General features: G+C 42.7%; 7 protein-coding genes across 7 annotated transcripts; 4 read left to right on the top strand and 3 right to left on the bottom strand.

Annotated features, from left to right (window-relative positions):
• Positions 1 to 631: 631 nt before the first annotated feature.
• Positions 632 to 1,687, top strand: ERG26 (erg26, C-3 sterol dehydrogenase; the record flags this gene model as incomplete). The annotated part of the gene is made up of 1 exon (XM_041279819.1): positions 632 to 1,687. One exon carries the CDS (start codon positions 632 to 634, stop codon positions 1,685 to 1,687), a length of 1,056 nt encoding a protein of 351 aa, XP_041138033.1.
• Positions 1,688 to 1,825: 138 nt separating this feature from the next.
• Positions 1,826 to 5,863, bottom strand: BRETT_001263 (uncharacterized protein; the record flags this gene model as incomplete). The annotated part of the gene is made up of 1 exon (XM_041279818.1): positions 1,826 to 5,863. The coding sequence occupies one exon, from the start codon at positions 5,861 to 5,863 to the stop codon at positions 1,826 to 1,828; it is 4,038 nt and encodes a 1,345-aa protein (XP_041138032.1).
• Positions 5,864 to 6,383: 520 nt separating this feature from the next.
• On the top strand, positions 6,384 to 8,852 carry BRETT_001262 (uncharacterized protein; the record flags this gene model as incomplete). The annotated part of the gene is made up of 1 exon (XM_041279817.1): positions 6,384 to 8,852. One exon carries the CDS (start codon positions 6,384 to 6,386, stop codon positions 8,850 to 8,852), a length of 2,469 nt encoding a protein of 822 aa, XP_041138031.1.
• A 274-nt stretch (positions 8,853 to 9,126) lies between these two features.
• On the bottom strand, positions 9,127 to 10,227 carry THI4 (thiamine metabolism- protein; the record flags this gene model as incomplete). Its single annotated transcript, XM_041279816.1, has 2 exons — positions 9,127 to 10,093; positions 10,208 to 10,227. The coding sequence occupies 2 exons, from the start codon at positions 10,225 to 10,227 to the stop codon at positions 9,127 to 9,129; spliced, it is 987 nt and encodes a 328-aa protein (XP_041138030.1).
• A 2,078-nt stretch (positions 10,228 to 12,305) lies between these two features.
• Positions 12,306 to 13,934, top strand: BRETT_001260 (uncharacterized protein; the record flags this gene model as incomplete). The annotated part of the gene is made up of 1 exon (XM_041279815.1): positions 12,306 to 13,934. The coding sequence occupies one exon, from the start codon at positions 12,306 to 12,308 to the stop codon at positions 13,932 to 13,934; it is 1,629 nt and encodes a 542-aa protein (XP_041138029.1).
• Positions 13,935 to 15,298: 1,364 nt separating this feature from the next.
• BRETT_001259 (uncharacterized protein) lies at positions 15,299 to 18,222 on the top strand (the record flags this gene model as incomplete). The annotated part of the gene is made up of 2 exons (XM_041279814.1): positions 15,299 to 15,820; positions 15,844 to 18,222. The coding sequence occupies 2 exons, from the start codon at positions 15,299 to 15,301 to the stop codon at positions 18,220 to 18,222; spliced, it is 2,901 nt and encodes a 966-aa protein (XP_041138028.1).
• Positions 18,223 to 18,333: 111 nt separating this feature from the next.
• Positions 18,334 to 18,951, bottom strand: BRETT_001258 (uncharacterized protein; the record flags this gene model as incomplete). Its single annotated transcript, XM_041279813.1, has 1 exon — positions 18,334 to 18,951. The coding sequence occupies one exon, from the start codon at positions 18,949 to 18,951 to the stop codon at positions 18,334 to 18,336; it is 618 nt and encodes a 205-aa protein (XP_041138027.1).
• Positions 18,952 to 19,488: the final 537 nt, after the last annotated feature.

The raw sequence follows: 19,488 nt of genomic DNA, 5'->3' as shown, positions 1-19,488 counted from the left end.
GTTTGATCTTAGCAAAAAAGCACTAAAGGTGTGCCATTGGATGAAAATGCAGGGGAGAGGAAGTGTCTTATTTATAATGAAAATTAAATACGTTTTTTTTGTCATTTTTTCCACCGAAAATTTAAGTGAGTCAACGTATAAAATTCGCACGGCTATTTGTGAAATAACAATTGCGTTCAGCGATAATTTTTTTTTTTTTTTTWAAAATAATGTCTTTGGTTGTTCGCGCGCTTCGAGTGACTAAATTACCAGATTCGTCGCAGATAAGGTAAAAAAGCTTTGAAATAATTTCGCTATAGTCTCCGGCCAGACTGTCGTTTTTTTATGAACAAACTCGTCGCGTCGATAAGCCTTCTTACTTTCTTTATTTTATTTTTTTTTCATTCCTGCTCTTTACGAGGCATACGATGGAATCTAAGGAATAAAAAAGTTTGGCTATTCTCACACAGGGTGCAGTAAAATTTCCTTGGAGTCCAGGAGGCTCGCTGTCTTCGGAGTAGAGACAAAACAAAACTTATGCGAACCGTTAAATTATTCATCTTTCACAAGAACGAGCAAAACAAACTTATTTTGCCTTTATTTTTATCAATTAAACAACTAGATAAAGTATAAACATAGAAAAAATATCAAAATGGAGACTGTTATGCTTGTTGGAGGATCCGGATTCCTCGGATTGCATCTGATTCAATCGTACTGGGATGTGGAACCGAGACCTAAAATTCATGTTTTCGACATTAGACCTCTACCGGAGAAGATTTCTAAATACTTCACCTTTGATCCAAAACAGATAGTGTGTCATATCGGTGATCTTTCGTCGAGTGAGGATGTGACGAAAGCCATTAAAGAATGCAACCCGAAGATTATTGTTCATTCGGCATCTCCAATACACGGAATGGACAAATCTCTTTACGAGAAAGTGAACGTTGAAGGTACCAGAAACTTGATCGCATGTGCAAAGGCTAGTCACGTGAAATATCTTGTGTATACATCATCTGCCGGTGTTATTTTCAATGGCCAGGATGTCCACAATGCTGATGAGTCTTGGCCAATTCCGGAAGTTCCTATGGATGCCTACAATGAAACCAAGGCAATTGCCGAAAACATGGTTCTTGAGGCTAGCAATGCTGACGATGACTTTTACACCGTTGCCTTAAGACCGGCTGGTATCTTTGGTCCGGGAGATAGGCAACTTGTCCCAGGTTTGAGGCAAGTGCTCGAAAATGGACAGACGAAGTTCCAAGTTGGAAATAATGACAACTTGTTTGACTGGACATATGCCGGAAATGTTGCTGACTCTCATGTTTTGGCAACCGAAAAGTTGCTGGATGAGAAAACTCGTTCATCAGTGGCTGGTGAGAAATTCTTCGTCACAAATGATCAACCAACATACTTTTGGAATCTTGCCAGAACTGTTTGGAAGGCAGACGGCCATGTTGATAACTTCAACATTGTTCTAACCAGACCAGTTGCCATTGCAATTGGATATTTATCGGAGTTCTTCTGTGGTCTTATTGGAAAAGAGCCGGGTTTGACACCTTTCAGGGTTAAGATTGTCTGTGCTTACAGATACCATAACATCTCGAAGGCCAAGCGGATCTTGGGATACAAACCTCGTGTTGGTTTGGAGCAGGGTATTCGTTACACATTGGATTGGATGGATGAGGTCAAGGCCGACAAAAAGAAATGATGCTTTTTCTACCTCTGCTTTTGCTTCTTCTCCTCCTGTTTTACCGCCACATTTCTTTTCACCACAGTTATTTAAGACTACGATTAAACTTTCAAGCATATATTTATGAAAATTTTGGAAGATATACATCTTTCGACCTTAGTTTCTTTTACATACAATGCAATATCTGCTTTTGTCATTGACGCCTAATCCCTGTAGACATCTAACATGGTACCCGTGTCCACATTGAAAAACACATATACTAAGCTCTGCCTCCAACTCCTTATCCAACTTTTCCCGCTCCTCTCCCAAATTCTTTTCGAGTACATGGTCCTGCCATAACTCAAAATTATTAGGATCTATATGAGCTCCCCAAATCTTCTTACCGCATATTTCACATTCAACTTTACTCAAAGACCACCCTTTCAAGTTTAATTTATCTTTTTTTAGTAGATCACCATATATGCTATCGTTAACCAACCTGAGAATCAGCTTTTGTATAACCATGTCATGTGAATAAGACAAAAATATTTCACTCAAAACGGGTCTGACGTCCTTTAAAGTAGTTACCATAAGTGAAGATCTATTTAGAAATGCGTAAAACACATTTAAAAACGAATCAGCGTTATCTTGATTTTCAGTAAGAGCCTGAGTGAAGGTGATCTGAGTTATTCTCTTTAATAATTTCAGAACCTGATCGTCATTAGGCTCACCATTATTTTCAGTGCTTACTGTATTGAACATCTTAACACAAATTTCAATCAGGTCTAATAGAAGTTGTTCATTCTCAGTGAGTTTTCCATCATCACTATTTGAAGAAGGAACCTTCCTAAGGTTCCGTAAATTCACAAAGCACATATTTATCAATCTGAGCATAATCTGGGCACTAACTTCATCGTAACTGTTACTATCAATCATATTCTGTCCACGCTTCTTAATTGTTTCAGTAGCCTGTGACACTGCTTTGGAATATTGATGATTATGTGCATACAGCTTAACCAATATCTCATCTTCATGATTCTCCTCCAAAAATTTAAGCAAAAATTCATCGGAACCATTCAAACTTAAAGCAAAATCCTCTAGTGAATTTCTATCAAATTCTCTAAGTAACTTAGCATACGCAATCACAAAATCCGGTGAGAGTTTTGTCGTGAGCTTCCCTTGAAACTGCATCTTAAAAAGATAGCCAAAATATTTGAAGCGTTGAATTGATTCATCTTCCTGACTCAAAGCACATTCAAGTAATGAAGGGCACTTTGTTGCAATTATACGAGCAGTGTCTTCAGGAAACTTTTGAACTAATACACCGAAGTGAGCGCGAAGTAGATTTTCAACTTGAAATCGGCTAATGCTGGCACTATCGGCTTCAGCAAGACATTTTTCAATGATACTTGGAATGGCCTCTGAAAGTTGATATTCTTCATTATCTTCATCATTAACATTTCCCTGAGTATCCTCCATAGATTTAAACCACATATCTAGAATTTGTAAGTATCTGTTTTCGCTCCTGTAAATATAGAGTAAAGTATTGTGCATTTTTGAACTTTCTAGAAGAGCAACCAACGAATCACGGTTTGCCGGCTTGTAAACAGAGAGCAATGATTGAATACCTATTTCACATTCATGTTTCAAGCTTGAATCTGTTGTTGAACAAAGATCCTCAATAATCCCATCTAAGGTTGAATCTGAAAGGCGAATAAACTGTTTGTATTTTGAATAGTTTTGCGCAATAAAAATAGACAAATATGTCCGATCCTTAGAACTGAAATCATTTGAGATTTGATTAAACATGTCAAAAAGTACATTGACTATGTACTGTCTGCTGACACTGAACTCGTATGGATGTCCTGTATCTTTTCTGGAAACGACCTCATCATCATTTAAGAGAGTATCTTCAAAAGCCTCATTCAAACTAAGAAGCATTTTCACAACATCATGCTTTAGCAGAAAATGAAGGTAAGGGAAGGCTGGTTCTTCCTTAACGTTTGATGTAACGTGGAACTTTGGAGAATTATCAGGATAACTTATAGATGCACCATTGAAGAGCATGTAATACATGTTCAGTTTAGCAGAACGTGCCTGCTCTGGAGGAGAAATTGTCATATCTGTAGGATATTGTCTTCCAGTTAGAATATATGCAATATATGTGTAAATGTAATCAATACTTGTGTTAGAAGGGGTCTGTCTTGCAATCTGGATTGCCTCAAATACCGGGCTAATGTAATCATGAAACAACACATTCCAGATATAAATTAAAGTATCTGTTAAATGATGCTTTCTACATAGCCTAATAGCTAGATCAACATCCAATTGTGAGATATCCATACGGCAAAGAATTTCCTCCAAAGTGTCTGCCCTATTAGTTGAAATATAATATTGAAAGAGATGCTTAAGAGTGAAAGGAGGTAGGTTACCTGTCTGTCCGTTTAAAATGGAGCTTTCCAAAGAATTGAAAAAAACGTCTTCCAAATCAGTGAAGATATATTTTTCAAGTAATGTATCATAAATTTCAGGCTTAACCTCAATAGTTGAGCATGCAGCTAATGCAGAATCAATAAAACGTGAGGCTATACTTTTTTTATTCTCTTCTGGTAGTCTTGTCATATCATCAGAAAATAGAAAATTCAGTGATGCATCCAAGATCTGAGAAATGTGCTTTGAGATTATCTGATGTCTCAATTCATCGTCCCTAGGAAGTCTTATTAAGTCCATGTTACAATCTCCCTTATACTGTTTCGATGCTGTTTCAAGAGCCTCTATATAATGACCATCCTTTATTTGACCAAACAAAATGTCAGCCCAAGTGTTTAAAACACCAAAGTAAAAACTATTCCGGCCTAGTATAAACATGTTGGATTTGATAGCCTTGAAAGTATTCTGGTAGTCAATATTTTGAATACCGGCCATATTAAGATACCTCTTACTGTTTTTAATATGCTTTGATGTAAGGTCCACTACAGATAACAGAGCTATCCGTTTAGAATCCCTGCCCAAGAAAAACAATCTTTGGGAAATTGTCAGGCATACTAAAATATCCGAATTGACCCACTCAATGTGTACAATCTGTTCTGAACAGACCCAAACCTTTTTATTTTCAAATCGAAGCAGAAGTGAATCCGTATCGGCATTTCCTTCCAAGTCATCGCTATACATCTCCAGTATAGTCAATGTATTATTCCAGTAGTAGGCAAGTATGGGTGGATAGTGTTTGTTTTCCGATTTTTTGATTGTTGCCGGATACCATGAAACGGAGCCAAAAATTTGGTTATTATCATTTCTTATATTTTCATCCTCAGGACGATGAGGATTCCTTATTCTCAAATAGTTTCTTAGTCTCGGAGCAACCGAAACCACAATCAAAGTATGAGGAGTAATAATAGCCAGTATGCGCATATTGTCTGTTTTCTGTAGATATGATCCCAGGGGAAGAAGACTAAATCCAAGGATAATGTGTTGGGTCCTTTTTGATATGTGAAAAGGGTTGTTTGGCCCCATTAAATAGTCAGAGTGAGAGTACGGTATTCTAAAAAGAGTGTGACTAAAACGATGTATAATCATTGTACCAGATTCATCAGTACTGATAAGCTCTGTGTTCTTTATACCGACAAAACACAATCCCGTAATAGAATTACCAGACAAATGTATGGGTTTCTGATCTGCCTGTTTCACATTAGTAACAGACGGAATGTCAATTGATGGGTTTTCCGGACGGCCAATTTTCCATAATGAAATATGACCACGCTGATATCCGGCTGCTATCATCTCGGAATCAGGTGAAAACTCCAATGAAGTAATAATACCGTAATCAGTAGTTTCTTTTCGGGATCCAATCTTGCATAGAAGTTTCTGTGCATCATTATATATCAAAATGAATCCTTTGGATGTGGCAATGGCAATATATTTATCGGAAATTGTTAGACAAATCGCTTCTCCTTGAGATATTTGGCAGTTACGACTGTATATATCATTACAGACATCCTTCATTTTTGTCCATGTGACTGCATTATTCAAATTCAACTTTGAGCTGTCTGTAAACGAAGATTCCAAAGCAGCATTTTTTTGATCAACTGCCGTAGGAGAAGAATTGGTCGTCGGTAATGGATGTAGTGATGAGAATCTCGATCTGAATCTGGTCGTAAATCCAACATCTGATGTGTAAACTATAGGCGAAGAGCTTGGAGACTCTTTAGACGGCATCAATATGATAATACTGGGTTTGCTGTACTTTCAAAAACAATTCAGCAAATAGTGAAGAAGAAGCTGAAGGATACACGCAAGTTACCTTGATTTTGATGTCCGCTGAATCTTATGTGCCCTGAAATCTGAATGTTCTACTTTGTTTTAAATTCAAGCATATACTTGGCATTCTTAAAGATTGGAGTAAACCCGTGTGCTGCAAAATGTTCCTGCACCCATTCTCGGTTTCCCTTTTTATGTATTTTCGTTTTATTTTTAATTCATTTTTTCTTCATTCCTATTCCGTTTTTTTTTTTATTTCAACTGCTTTTCTAAATTCCTCCAGGCCGAAACTGCACCAACTTACTTTTGCATAATTGCTACTGATAAACATCAATTGATGCCAATTTAGGTGATAGAGAAATATAGAGATCTGGATCAATAACCAACGTAGCTTGAAGCCATTTAAAGCAAGCGGTATAGGGAGAATTCCAGTCAGTTATATCACTACAAAACATATAACCATCAAAAACCACCATTTATGGATCCATGGTCGAATATTGGGGCAAAAGTCCTCTCAGGGGATGTCAACTATGCAAAAATTGTGGCGGCAAAAAAGGCATTGAAACTTCTAGCCGATAATAAGGATGTTGTAGTCAAGATTTGTCTGGCATGTGCTGACAATGACTTATTTGAAGTTAAGGAGGCCGCATCGAGTGATTCATCGGTAATTAACAAAGCTGACTCACGAGGAATAACACCACTTGTTTATGCAGTCTGCTTTAAACAAAAGGAATGCGTTGAGCTATTGTTGGCTCTGGGTGCAGATGCAAATTTAGAGGAAACATGCATTGGTTGGACTCCAATAATGTGGGCAACCAACTTTGACTACAAGGATATTGTGGAATCGTTAGTAGGAGCTGGTGCAGATCCTCTTAAAAGGGAGACGAAGAAAGAGAACGGGAAAAATGCAATTGACCTTGCTAAAGATGGATCTGCATGTTTTGAATATTATAAGACACACGGCTATATGAAGAAAACCAACAATTTGAAAGATGATGATGATACCTTCTATAAAAAGGATACACTGCTACCCCAGGAAACAGATGAGGAGGCTGCATTCAAAGCTCAGATGAAATTGCAGGCTCTAAATCTTGAAAGAGGGGACGATGACACTTCCTCTGGATTATCGCTACGAAAAATAGACAGTGCAGGAAGTCATAAGTTTGTGGATGATAGTGAAACGGACATTCTTGCAGAAAGTACCATGGCGTGGGATCAGTTTGAATTCAATGCTATAACGGAAAGGCAGTACATAAAATTGGTTGATGATAGTGTTCCCGACACCATAGACTATATATTCTCACTCTACACCAGGTATCCCAGCAAACCACTTTATCCGGCTACTGTGATGTTTATGTGCCTTAGGTATGCAGAATCAAAGTTGAACAACCCAGAGACAACCTTGAGTCTGCTAGAGCTTTTCACTACACGGATTCGAACTGAGACTGGCACAAAGAGTGGCGTTCTTCAGTATTGGGTTGGTAGCAAGAAGGACAATAAGAAAAATAAGGAGTGCAGCATGCAGACAAGACCAGACATTGTGGTCATAGGGTTCTGGATTGGAGTATTAAATCATCTCATGTACTTTCTTCATAGAGATATAAGTGGTCTTCTAAGAAAGCACCCCCATGTATGGCAGATGATTGTTTCTACATTGCATCCATTAGTTGTTCAACTGGCATACATTTTGGACGACAGACTTGAAGATTTGATCGACAAGTGCCTTCTAGAGTATACCAGTGTTCCAGATATGGATATCGTGTATCGAAATGAGTGGCGGCTTTTCAAAAAGAAGAAGCCGTCCAAGAAGACCACTTACAAAGAAATCATCGACATGCTATATCCACCAACACTCGATCAGCAGAGAAAACCTTCGCCGTTGAAGATAATTCAGACTTTGGGTGCATTGTTGTATGTGATGGAGCTTTTCCACATAAACGACGAGATTGCATTACAGTGCTTCACTCATGTTTTATTCTGGATCTCGAGTACAATTTTCAACAGAGTCATCGCCAACAAGAAGTACTGCTCGAGAGCGCAGGGTTTACAATTAAGACTTAACATTTCGTACATCCAGGATTGGCTAAGGTCGAACAATTTTACTCCGCACAAAACCAGCGATGTGGACTTTAAAAACTCGAAGTATCCAGATGACCAAATCACAGTGAATGATCAAGATGCAAACACTGCAGATTCGGCAATTTTTGTCCAGGGTGTTGCAAGATTTCATGGAAATAAGCAGAATGCCAAGGATGGAACTTTCTACTTCAACAGTCTTTACAAAGTTGGAGAGCTTCTACTTTCTCCTGTTATAGAGCTTGTAGAATGGCTTCAGGTGATGACCAGATTGAAGGACGAGGCCGGCCTAAAAGATGTGATTGAGAACTTCAAGAAGTTGGACACAGCCCAGCTTCTTCAGGCGGCCAAAAACTACAAGTATGAAGTGGACGAAGAACAGTTCCCAAAGAAGCTAACCAAGTGGCTTAAGAAGTATCCTTCTGATGCTGCAGACAAGGATTTGTTGCATTACAGTTCGGACTCGAAAGGTCTATCATCCATTTTCTTTGATGTGGGTGAGGCATTTCCGTTGGCATTGCCTGGGTATTTACAGCTACTTCACCAATATGGAATGGATATTGACGCGATAGATAACACCAAAATGCGGAGGTATCAACCAAATATCCCAGTTGAGGTTCAGGATGATCTGGATAACATCATGGACAAGTATGGCTGCCTAGAGGAATCTGGTGATGCTATTGGCGAAACAGGAGTTCTGAATACAAATTCACCAAATGGACAAACAGAATCTGGAGTTACTAAAAATGCATTTGAAGGAGCCAGCCGGGATGCAAACTTATTTGAGGTGATAAAGGCGCCAAATTCCATTGCCCATAAAACGTGGGCTGTTGAAAGTGATCGTGAGAATAACGATAATCCTTGGGCTTGAAGCAGGTAGTAACTTGCATGGTATAGATATGTTTAATGAATTATAAGAGAAGTATGACGTAAAGCAATAGATACACCCAATAAAGAGAAGAATCAAGTAAAGTTGAACTATACAAGTTAATCCTCTACACACGCACCTTAAAAAAAGAACAAACTGTTCATTCAAAGCTATAAAGAACTATATAGGCCATAAATCGAGGTATGCTGCAAAGATGGAATCAATCCAGAACTACAAGCTACCCAAAATAACAACAAATTCAAATAAACAAATGAGCTTAGTACTCCTCCTTGTCCTGCTTGGCTCTCTCCTCATAAATGTTCAAAGCAACCTCAGCAGCATGAACACCAGACTGGATCATAGCACCAAATGTTGGACCCATTCTGTTTGAAGAGTCACACTCAGCCAACTCCATACCAGCGCAAACCAAACCTGGGAAGACCTCTCTGGTATTTTTAACGATGGCATCCTCAGCCAAGTTCATATTGAGACAACCCATTCTGTGACGCTCCAACAAACCTTGAGTAGCCAATCTCTTGACACAGAAAGCACCCATTGGACCATCGTGACCAGTACAGGAGATGACAACCTTGGCATTAATAGTGTTTGGATCCATACAAGACTGATCATCATGATGCATTGAGACCAAAGTCCAGTTGGTGACAACACCAGCAACTCTGGTTGATCCAGTTGCAGACTTTCTCGTGATCAAATCCTCAACAGCAGTGGCATTAAACAACTTGACGTTTGGAAGAGACAAAACCTTCGAGCAGATGGTCGTAATGAACAAAGCTGCGTGCTTGATGACAATGAAGTCACCCTCATCCTCATAGTCGAGTCCGATTTCCTTAATGAACCTGTCAGCAGGCTTTCTGAGAACCATAGCTGAGAAAAGCTGGCCACCCAAGAAACAGCCACCTCCAACAGCAACATTAGATTCGATGATTGCAATCTTTAAATCAGGACGAGACTTGGCGAGAACATAGGCACAAGTTAAGCCGGCAGATCCAGCACCAACAATAACGATATCAGACTCAGCATACTTGTTAAGATCCTTAAAGTAGCGGCTGGTCATGGCACGGGAAACCTGTGATTCTCTGATTGGAGCAAACTTGAAAGTGTCCCAATCAAAGACTGCTTCAGTAGTCTTACCGACTGGCGATTTTTTGTTGTACACGTTGGTGGTGTGCAACGAGAGCTTAGCTTGCTCCTCGGTTTGAGAAATAACAGTAGTAGCGGAGGCCCTAAAATTCGGAATGTTGTTAGTATAAAATGTTTCGCTTCAGACTAATTGATAAGAGAGAAATCGATAAGCATAATCGAATATGGGGTAAGTGAATGCAAGAAGCAATGCGTACGCAAAGGCAACACAACACATAACACACAAACTCAAATTAAATCATGCATCTCCTCTAATTGATAGCAGCACCATCAAAGCAACAGCTGCAAGGATTTACAACAGAGTGCCGCCCATTTGCATGTCGGCGTTGAAAGCAATGTCATCATAAAGGGAGACAAAATAACAAGTATTTTTTTATCGGTTTCTGACCCTAACCCCAAAGGGAGAACAGAGAGGAAAAAATGCATTTTCTTTGCGCTAGTATTAACTAGATCAAGTTCTGCCGTATGATCTCAGCCAATTGATTAGAGTGATCCAATCAATTGGCACCGGCAATGCATCCAACCTATGACGAATCATAGAGGATAACAGTCGAAGGAAGTTAAGTAATAAGTTAAGCTCAATAAGGAAACCACACGATGATGAACATAAATAGACGAAAATATAGCAACAGCAATAATGCATTTACCTACCTATTCCCCGTCGTAAGACGAGGAACTCACATTTTATTTGATTCTTAGTTATCAATTGAGTTGAAAGTCGGTTTATTTGATCTGATTGACTGTGAAGAGGGACAAGACTCAAATAATAAGTGTTTTTCGTATTTGTAGCAGTGTTTGAAAAAGGGGAAGAAACATCGCTTTATATAGCTGTGATATTTTGCCTTCGAATATAAAATTTCGGTCAATAATTAGGAATGAGCAATTTCACATATGCAAATGGTCCTTGTCTATCGGAAATTAATTAATTGGGTGAATTGGATCTTTTGGTGTTGTACTACCGTATGTGGTCCGCGTAATACGGCTGCCTATTTTTTCCCCAATTACTAGCCAATCAGTGCATGAAAAGGGAAATTGGGATGAAAAATTTCAGAGATCGGGCCGATGCCAGAGGGGGAAAAAATACTGCCGCATGTAAGAACAAAGAGACTTATTTTCATCCCACCTTCTTCCTCGCTATCAGAATAATGAAAAATGAGTATCCCTGATAATCGTGATGACTTCTTGCAATTACCTTTGAAAAGGAATCGATTTTTGAAATATTCAGCTATGAATCATTTCATTAAATGATATGAAAATTTATCCCGTGCCTCCACCCACGTTTGAAAAATCATTGAAGCACGGAGTCCAACGAAAATTGAGAAGCACGCTCACTTAGAATAAACTGCTATTAGATAAGAACTACGTTACCGTTGAAATCGGGAAAAGATGATGTAGAGTAATGTAGGAGGGATCAAGTGACTGAAAGTGTTGATTCACACTCTCTGAATAAAATTCGTTTGGTAAAGGTTTAAAATGTATCTAAGGGAAGTTAATGTGCTGATCCCTAGAATTAATTACTCGCAAGGAAAAATGTATAAGCAGAGGAAAAAGAAAATAAGTTAATCTTTTCTATATTATGGCTTTAAGCCATTAAATATCCAACATAACAGGTTTTTATGCTTTCTTAAATGCCAAATTGAATCATTGTTAAGATCATAACAGGTAAAAGCCCAACACAAATTGCTCTGTCGTACAGACCGTTCAAACATCAGTACACCATAGAACTTACTGGAATACGACTTTTTTATTCTCCCCCCTCCCCCTCCAAAAAAAAAAAAAAAATTGGGATACCTGTCTGTTGCATTGAATGATCTGTTATTGAAAACTCAATTTATAATAACTTGCAAGCTTAGGAAAAAGTCACGTAACATCAAATATTTGTCCAATTCTGAAAAATTCAACAAAGCACAGGTGAACTGCATCTTTAGAAGCAAATTATTACCATTCTTCGAGAAAATAGCACATAAAATAAAATTATATTCCGATACGGTAGGCCAGAAGTGAAGAGACGTCAGATATCACGTGATTCGACAGTTCATCTTTATAAAACCACATTTAAGCACTGACGACGTGAGCTAAAGGAGAGAGTGTCTTAATTGAATCGCTAGGAGTTTTGAATTGACGATAAATAAGAACATTTGGAAAGAGAATAGTCTATTTTTAGTACGCGGGAGAATATTACATAAGGGTAGAAAGCATCGGAAAACAGACAAACAACATATACACATACATACAAAGAGGATATCAATTGATAAAACACAGGGCACATTCAGATCAGATTGATTATACCTTAACATGGGTTCGGGCGATGCATCAAGTCTGGGAAATGAAAGTGTGACAATTGGAGAAAACCAGGAAGAAGCCACGGGAACACATCCGGAGCTCAATTTTGCGAATTTCAACCAGGACTACTCCTGCTTATCGGTCGGGTATAGCGACGGATACAAAGTGTTCAACTGTGAGCCGTTTGGGCAGTGCTACACGAGGAAAGATGGTGGTGTTGGGATTATAGAGATGCTGTTTACATCATCGCTACTAGTATTGGTCGGGTCAGGGGAGCAAAGTGCACTTTCTCCGCGGAGATTGAAAGTGGTAAACACGAAGAGACAGACAACAATATGCGAGTTGACGTTTCCAGACACGATACTCGCGGTTAAGTTGAACAGGGACCGGCTTGTTGTTTTATTGGAGAAAACCGTTTATATTTATGACGTGCACAACATGAGATTGTTACACACGGTGGAGATACCGGCGAACCCACTCGGGCTAATTGCACTGGCTGCGTCTTCTGAGCACAACTATTTGGCATATCCTTCTCCGCCACGTGTTTCGGTTGCAGATTTATCTTCTGGAGGGCAGTTTGCAGGAGGTGATAATATTAGTGGCAATGCAGGTGCGGTAAACGGTGGTGCAGCGAATTCGGTCGGTGCAGATACAGGCAAGGTGGATGCACTACAGAGCAACGGCAGTGATAGGGTTGCCGGAGGCTCAAAGGGGAAAGCATCGGTTTCACAACTTAGAACAGGAGATGTGGTAATCTTTGACTGCTCGCTTTTGCAGCCGATAAGCGTGATAGAGGCGCATAAGACAAGGCTTTCTGCTCTAGCGCTGTCAATAGATGGCACATTACTTGCGACTGCGAGCGATAAAGGTACCATAGTGCGAGTTTTCAGTGTTGAAACCGGCAACAAGCTCTATCAGTTCCGCCGGGGCACGTATCCCACAAAGATATACTCGCTTGCGTTTAGTGTGGACAACAAATTTGTGGTAGCAAGCTCGGCAACGGAGACAGTTCACATTTTCAGGCTTGGGGACCAGGAATTGGCCAATACGCAGAGGCAGAGCCGGTCGGCAAGGCCGGGGGACGGGTCGAAGGCCAATAGTCGCGACGATAACTCGAACTCGTCCGAGGATGTGGAATCGACGGGTCGGAACTCGTCTTTGGTGGACGAGGATGTTCTCGCGGATGAGGATATGGCGACAAACAGCAGCGAGGTAACTGGACCAGACAGCGAATACGATTTGTTGGAAAATGCTTCCACGACAAGCACGGGATCCGACATGCAGCCGGTTGTGGATTCGACGCGTCGAACAGTCGCCCGGATGCTCAGGCGGACATCTCAGACTTTGGGCCGCAAAGCAGCAGAGAGGATGGGTGGGTATCTGCCACCGAGATTTTCTTCGATTCTTGAGCCGAACAGACACTTTGCATCGTTGAAAGTGCCGGCATCGAAGGATACGACGACAATTGTAGGGATAGGGCGTACGGAGGTGCTAGATGGGTCTATAGACTCGGGAGTGGAGAAGAGCAAGCTGATCCATATTATGGTAGTTACTTCTGAGGGGTTATTTTACACGTTTGGCCTGGATCCGGACCGTGGAGGGGACTGTGTGCTACTTAGCCAGAGGAGTTTGCTGGATTAGAATTTATTACTGGACTGAGAATTTAGCTTTTTTTTTTTACAATTTTTTTTGTAATCGCTTTTATTACGGGTTAAACTAAACAGAAAGGCCAAAAGAACCGCACGTAGAAAGCCATGAATTGTAGAATTGTGAAGTCAAAGTCAAAGTGGAAATTGGAACTGGAAGTGGACAGTCAAAAGTTGAAAACATTGAAAGTATTCATATCGTATCATATGTATTCACAGAATAAAACGAAGTGGTCCGTGTTATGGGTGCACGGATGTATTACACGCTGATCGTATCGGGGGGGATTTGTCGATTACTACCGCACTGTGCGTATCCTTAAATTTTTTCTGCTGGCTTTTCACGGAGTTCCTTTTTGAAGGAAATACTAGATGGATAATTTTGCAAAGCGTGGTTGGATGTTACAGAGTAAACAATGCATTCGAATTTACATCGCCGTTATTTGATTCCGGCCGAATGTGAAAGAGGAAGAAATCTAGAAGGGATCATAATTCACGGCAGTTATGATTAAGTGGAAGTAGTATGATTGGAGTAATCTTATAATTAGAGTAATATGATTGGAGTAATCTTATAATTAAAGTAATATGATTGGAGTAATCTTATAATTAGAGTAATATGATTGGAGTAATCTTATAATTAGAGTAATATGATTGGAGTAATCTTATGATTAAAGTAATCTTATAATTGGAAGTAATTTGGATGTGACAAAGTAGTTTTAAAAGGACATTGTTGGTGGCATTAAAGACACAGTGACGAGGTATGTGAAATTCAGGCAGTGGTTAGGAAGAAAAGACAGAGTAGAGGAAAGAATGTGTGAAGGACGGAAAAACTATTTGTGACAATCGTATGATCACGCATGCTACGGAAAAACTGACATTTTGGGACAATCCTGAAAGGGGAAGAAGAGGGCCGCTGATGGCCTACGCAGAGTAAAAAGAAGCGGGAAACAAAAAAAAGAAGAATTCAAAAATACGGTTAAAATTGATAGCACGAAAAAATCAAAATCAATATCAAAATAAAATTAATGGAATAATATAATAATCGTGTGTATGTGGCTAGGGATGGCAGGACCGTTTGTTTTATTTCAAGCCGCCGTTGAGTAAGCGTTGTAAGAACAAGCTTGCATTGCAAAGACAAGGTAAAAACTATTTTTGTTGGATAAACGAATAGAGTATTTGCTTTAATAGATTTGGCTGCACAGTGATAATTAGGCGCCGAATAAGTACCGGAGAAAAGCATAAAGCAGAAACAGCACAAAAGCGAAGGCCAAAAGGCAAAAGCATAAAGAGAATAAAGCACATAGAAAATAAAGGCAAAGATAGAATAAAGACAAGAAGCCACAATAGAGCCAGAATAACACCATGGCACTTCTCTCGAGATCGAAGTCAGCGAAATCGTTGCTTCACATATCAAGGAAGAGCACAAAGCAGCACACGCCGCTTTTTGACATCCGGCTGGACACTCCAGACAAAGACGTGCTCGTGCTAAAAGGAGCAGCAGAGGAGGCACCTCCGGTGATGTTGTCCGGGGTGGTTGTGCTGTCTGTGACGGAGCCTATCGCGGTGAAAAAACTCAATTTGCAGCTTTATGCAACGATCACGATGCACTGGGAGGACAAGTACCGGTCGAGCAACGGGAGTATTTTCAAGAAACCGTACAGTCACACGGCGGTGATCTTCAACTACCAGTGGGACTCGTTGAACTTGCAGGAGTTTCTTGAGCAGAAGACGCGGGAAGTATTGGCCGGGGAGGGAGCAGGTTGGAAGCAGGGGGGCGAGGCGATGTCGCGGAACGGGAGTATGGGGGGAGCATTGTGGGGAGCGTTGAAGGGAGCGTGGTGGGGAGTGTGCGGGGGAGCCTGGTGGGGCTATCGGGCGCGGCCCGTGCTGCGTCACCGGGCACCCAGGAACTTTCACCGGGCACCACACCGGGTACCCCGGTAGCCCCACCGGGCACTCTGGACTACCGGGTGCCGTCCAGCAGCTCCTTGGTCGGGTTCACCACCGGCCACCAGGCAGGCTCCCACTCCTCCTCGTACTCGTCACTCTCGTCGCTCCCGAGCGTCCACGCCGCAGAGGCCGCCGCTGCAAGCCTGGAGGCCAACTCTGTCGGGTCAGGCAGCACGGAGGCGTCCGGGGACATGCCGAATAGTGGGAGTGCAGGAAACCCGCTCGCCCGCAGCTTCAGCACGTCGAACCTCCGGCGAAACAAGTCCGCCACGACCCTCGCCGGGTTGTCATCGGCAGTGTCGACGAAGCTGGAGTCTACTGTGCTCGCCCCGGGCAACTACGAGTTCCCGTTCCGCACGGTGTTGCAGGGGTCGATTCCCGAGTCGATCGACGGGCTCAAGGGCTGCTCGCTCGTCTACCGCATGCAGAGCGTGTTGGAGCGGAGCCGGTTCTCGCGGCCGATCCTCACGCAGCGGATAGTGCACGTGGTGCGAACACTTCGGGCAGATGCCAGTGAGCTCACGGAAACGGTGGCAGTCGATAACACGTGGCCCGGGAAAGTGGACTACTCGATCAGCGTTCCAACCAGGGCCATTGCAGTGGGCTCGGTGTGCAACGTGGAGATCATCCTGGTGCCGCTTGCGAAGGGGCTCCGGCTAGGCACGGTGAAGATCAAGCTTGCCGAATACGCGAGCCTGGTGACTTCAGCATCGTCGCACACGCAGGAAAAGCACGTTTTGACCAAGAAGATCCTGCCGGCCCTCGCAGACTCCCCGGACAGAGACGTCTGGGACCCGGAGTCGTACGCGGCCGACCCGGAGGGCGTGTTCTACCGGTCGCAGTACCTCACCTTGAGCGAGGACCGCTGGCTGGTCCAGGCCCCCTTGCAGATACCGGCCTCGCTTGCACACATCACGCAGGATTGTGACATCAAGGGCTCCGTCAAGGTCCGCCACAAGCTCAAGTTCTCAATTGGCCTCGTCAACCCGGATGGCCACGTGTCCGAGCTCCGGGCAACACTCCCCATCAGCATCTTCGTCTCACCTTTTGTCCCGGTCTCTGCCAGGGGACTCGATGGGTTCGTGGCCCCATTCTCACTCTCCAACTACGAGGATGCCACTTTGAAGGTGCCCGGCTCAGACACACTCTTCGAGGCCACAATGGCCCCCCCATCCATCCATTCTCTTAGCTCCTCGTCCACCGCCCACAACTCCTTCATAGCCGGCTCTCCTCTCTCGCACCTCAACATCTCCACCGCGTACTCCTCGCCCCAGCTCTACCGGGGGGCCTCTGCTGCATCTGTCATGACTGCTGCCGATCCCCAGCCCAACAGTCAGCTCAGCACCCAACAACTTATGGCTCCGCCCAGCTACGAGCACCATATCTTTGACCAGCTTTGCCAGGCTGCTGATGATGCTGTCCGTTATGATCCGCCGGTTTTAATGAATCAGGTTGGCAAAGCAACTTCTGCAGCCAGCAAAGAAGGTGGCAAAGAAGGTGACAATGCAACCAGCAATGGAATCACCGAACCTACTTCTGCAACCTCCGCTACCAATCCACCATCCACTCTCTCCTACTTCCCCCAACCTAGCATCATCTCTGGCCCCTCCTTCCAAAACGGACACGCCCACTACCGCAACGGCACCTCCTTCTCCACCGCCAACCTCTCAGCCATCGCCTCCCCACAGTCCATAACCCCGGTCCAGTACCTCTCCCGCGTCGGCTCCTTCATAAACGAGCCCCGCTCACCGGGCACAGAGAAATGGAACACCAAGGCTTTGTCCCGCGTCCCGTCCTACGAAACTGCCATCAAGACCGACGCCGCTTCGGAGTACCTGACCCCGGCTTACGAGCCTCCAAACCTCGAGTCACAGATCAACTTGGATCTTCTCGATTCTCGCTTGGAAAGCGTCAACGAGTCCGCTGACAGCTCCCACGTGCCAGAGAGGCCTCCTCTGCACACCTACGCCTCAGAGATATCTGCCCACACGGCCCGCAGGTCGCACGGCCCGGCAAAATTCACCCTCCAGGGTAACGAGGACCCGGCAGACCACCAGAGTGGTTTTTCGCACTCCACATACCAGACTGCTGCCAGCTCCTCTGCCATGCCTTCACTCTCCAGAACACGCTCTTCTGGAAGCATGCTGGCTGCTGCTCATGCCCTGAAGCCCAGCTTTGGCTCCACCACCTCCTTGCTCTCAAAGCAGTTCCACATGCTACACAGGATCAACTCCAACACCTCCATCGGCTCCAAGGAGGATGGCTCTTCCACAGCCGGCTCTCTAAGGGGAAAACGCTCCAAATCCACCCTCAACTTCCACCTGTTTCACCACTGATCCCGATCTCCTTATTAATAGACATTCGTATACTTTAATTATTTTTATTTATGCTACCGCTGTAAAGAAAATGGGAGAGAGAGAAAAAAAAAAAACTGCAACCACCAGGCCTCAAAATCCAGCTCCCACAACTTGCCAAACAATTGCAACCACTGCAACCAGCCACCAGGCCCGCACCCACTTGCCAAATACCCCAACCACGTAATCGGCTGCCGCCAGAATTACATAAAACACCATCTCTGGCCCCGAGCAGGCCATCTCTATTCCAATTCTCGCAGTCTCTTTTTTTCTTTCTCTCTCTGCAAGTCGCGAATTCTCCCTTCTATTTGTTTTATCGTAATCCAGCATACTGTCACCATCCAACATCTCACTATTCAACTTATTTTTCAACTTATTTTTCAACTTATTATTCAACATCTCATTATCCAACACCCCCACATTCATCTCACCGTCTATACGCTCCAAGCTTGAGTAAAGCCTCTCTCCTTCCCTGAGAATGTCTTCTTTCACTTTGCCCAACTGCATCCCTGCACTGCTTGCGACCTTATTCATTGATGAGTGTAGACCTTTCGCTTCCACTCCACCCCTGAGATCCTCTTCATCTCTGCTAAATAATGCATCTACACTTTCTCTTTTCACCAACCACAGTGAGCTCAAGTCCGCAACAAATCGCTTACTCCGAGAATGTCTTTTGAATGCCTTCTTGATATTTTGAAACTTGCCCGCCATGCTTTACAAAGCCGCAATTCTTCACTGCTCACCTTTCAAAAAATGGACACGCATCAAATTTATATGTCCCTATATATAGTCCTCCAAAAGCCGAGATGTGAAAAATTTCCTCTTGCTTCGAAACGTACGTATCATTCTTGCCTCAGAAAAAATAAAAAAAAAAGTTCCCGAGCCACGAACTCTCTTCCCCAAACTAGCAAACACACTAGAATCAGCTTCAACGACCACCTTATCACTTACAATCCTACATACACCTCAAATTAGATCAGCTTATCTGATCCCTGATGATTGTTCGTGTTTTTCCCTAAAAGGAAATTTCGAGACATAATTATCTGTTCTCAGACATCCGCATTTTTTTTCGATACCCCTTTTCTATTGTCTTTCTTTTTGACGTGTACCCTTTGAGCATGTTAAAAATCAAATCAAAAAAAAATTTAGAATAATTGAAAACACCATCCTGCGGAAAAGGGATTTATTTGACAGGACAGAAAACATCATTTCGGAATGATTCCACAAAAGTTAAGACCCGTTCCTTCA

This window comes from Brettanomyces bruxellensis, chromosome 8 (assembly GCF_011074885.1).
Source record: "Brettanomyces bruxellensis chromosome 8, complete sequence".
In the NCBI taxonomy this organism is placed as follows: Eukaryota; Fungi; Ascomycota; class Pichiomycetes; order Pichiales; family Pichiaceae; genus Brettanomyces; species Brettanomyces bruxellensis.
Note: the sequence above shows the minus strand (reverse complement) of the source record. Positions and strands in the feature narration are given on the sequence as shown.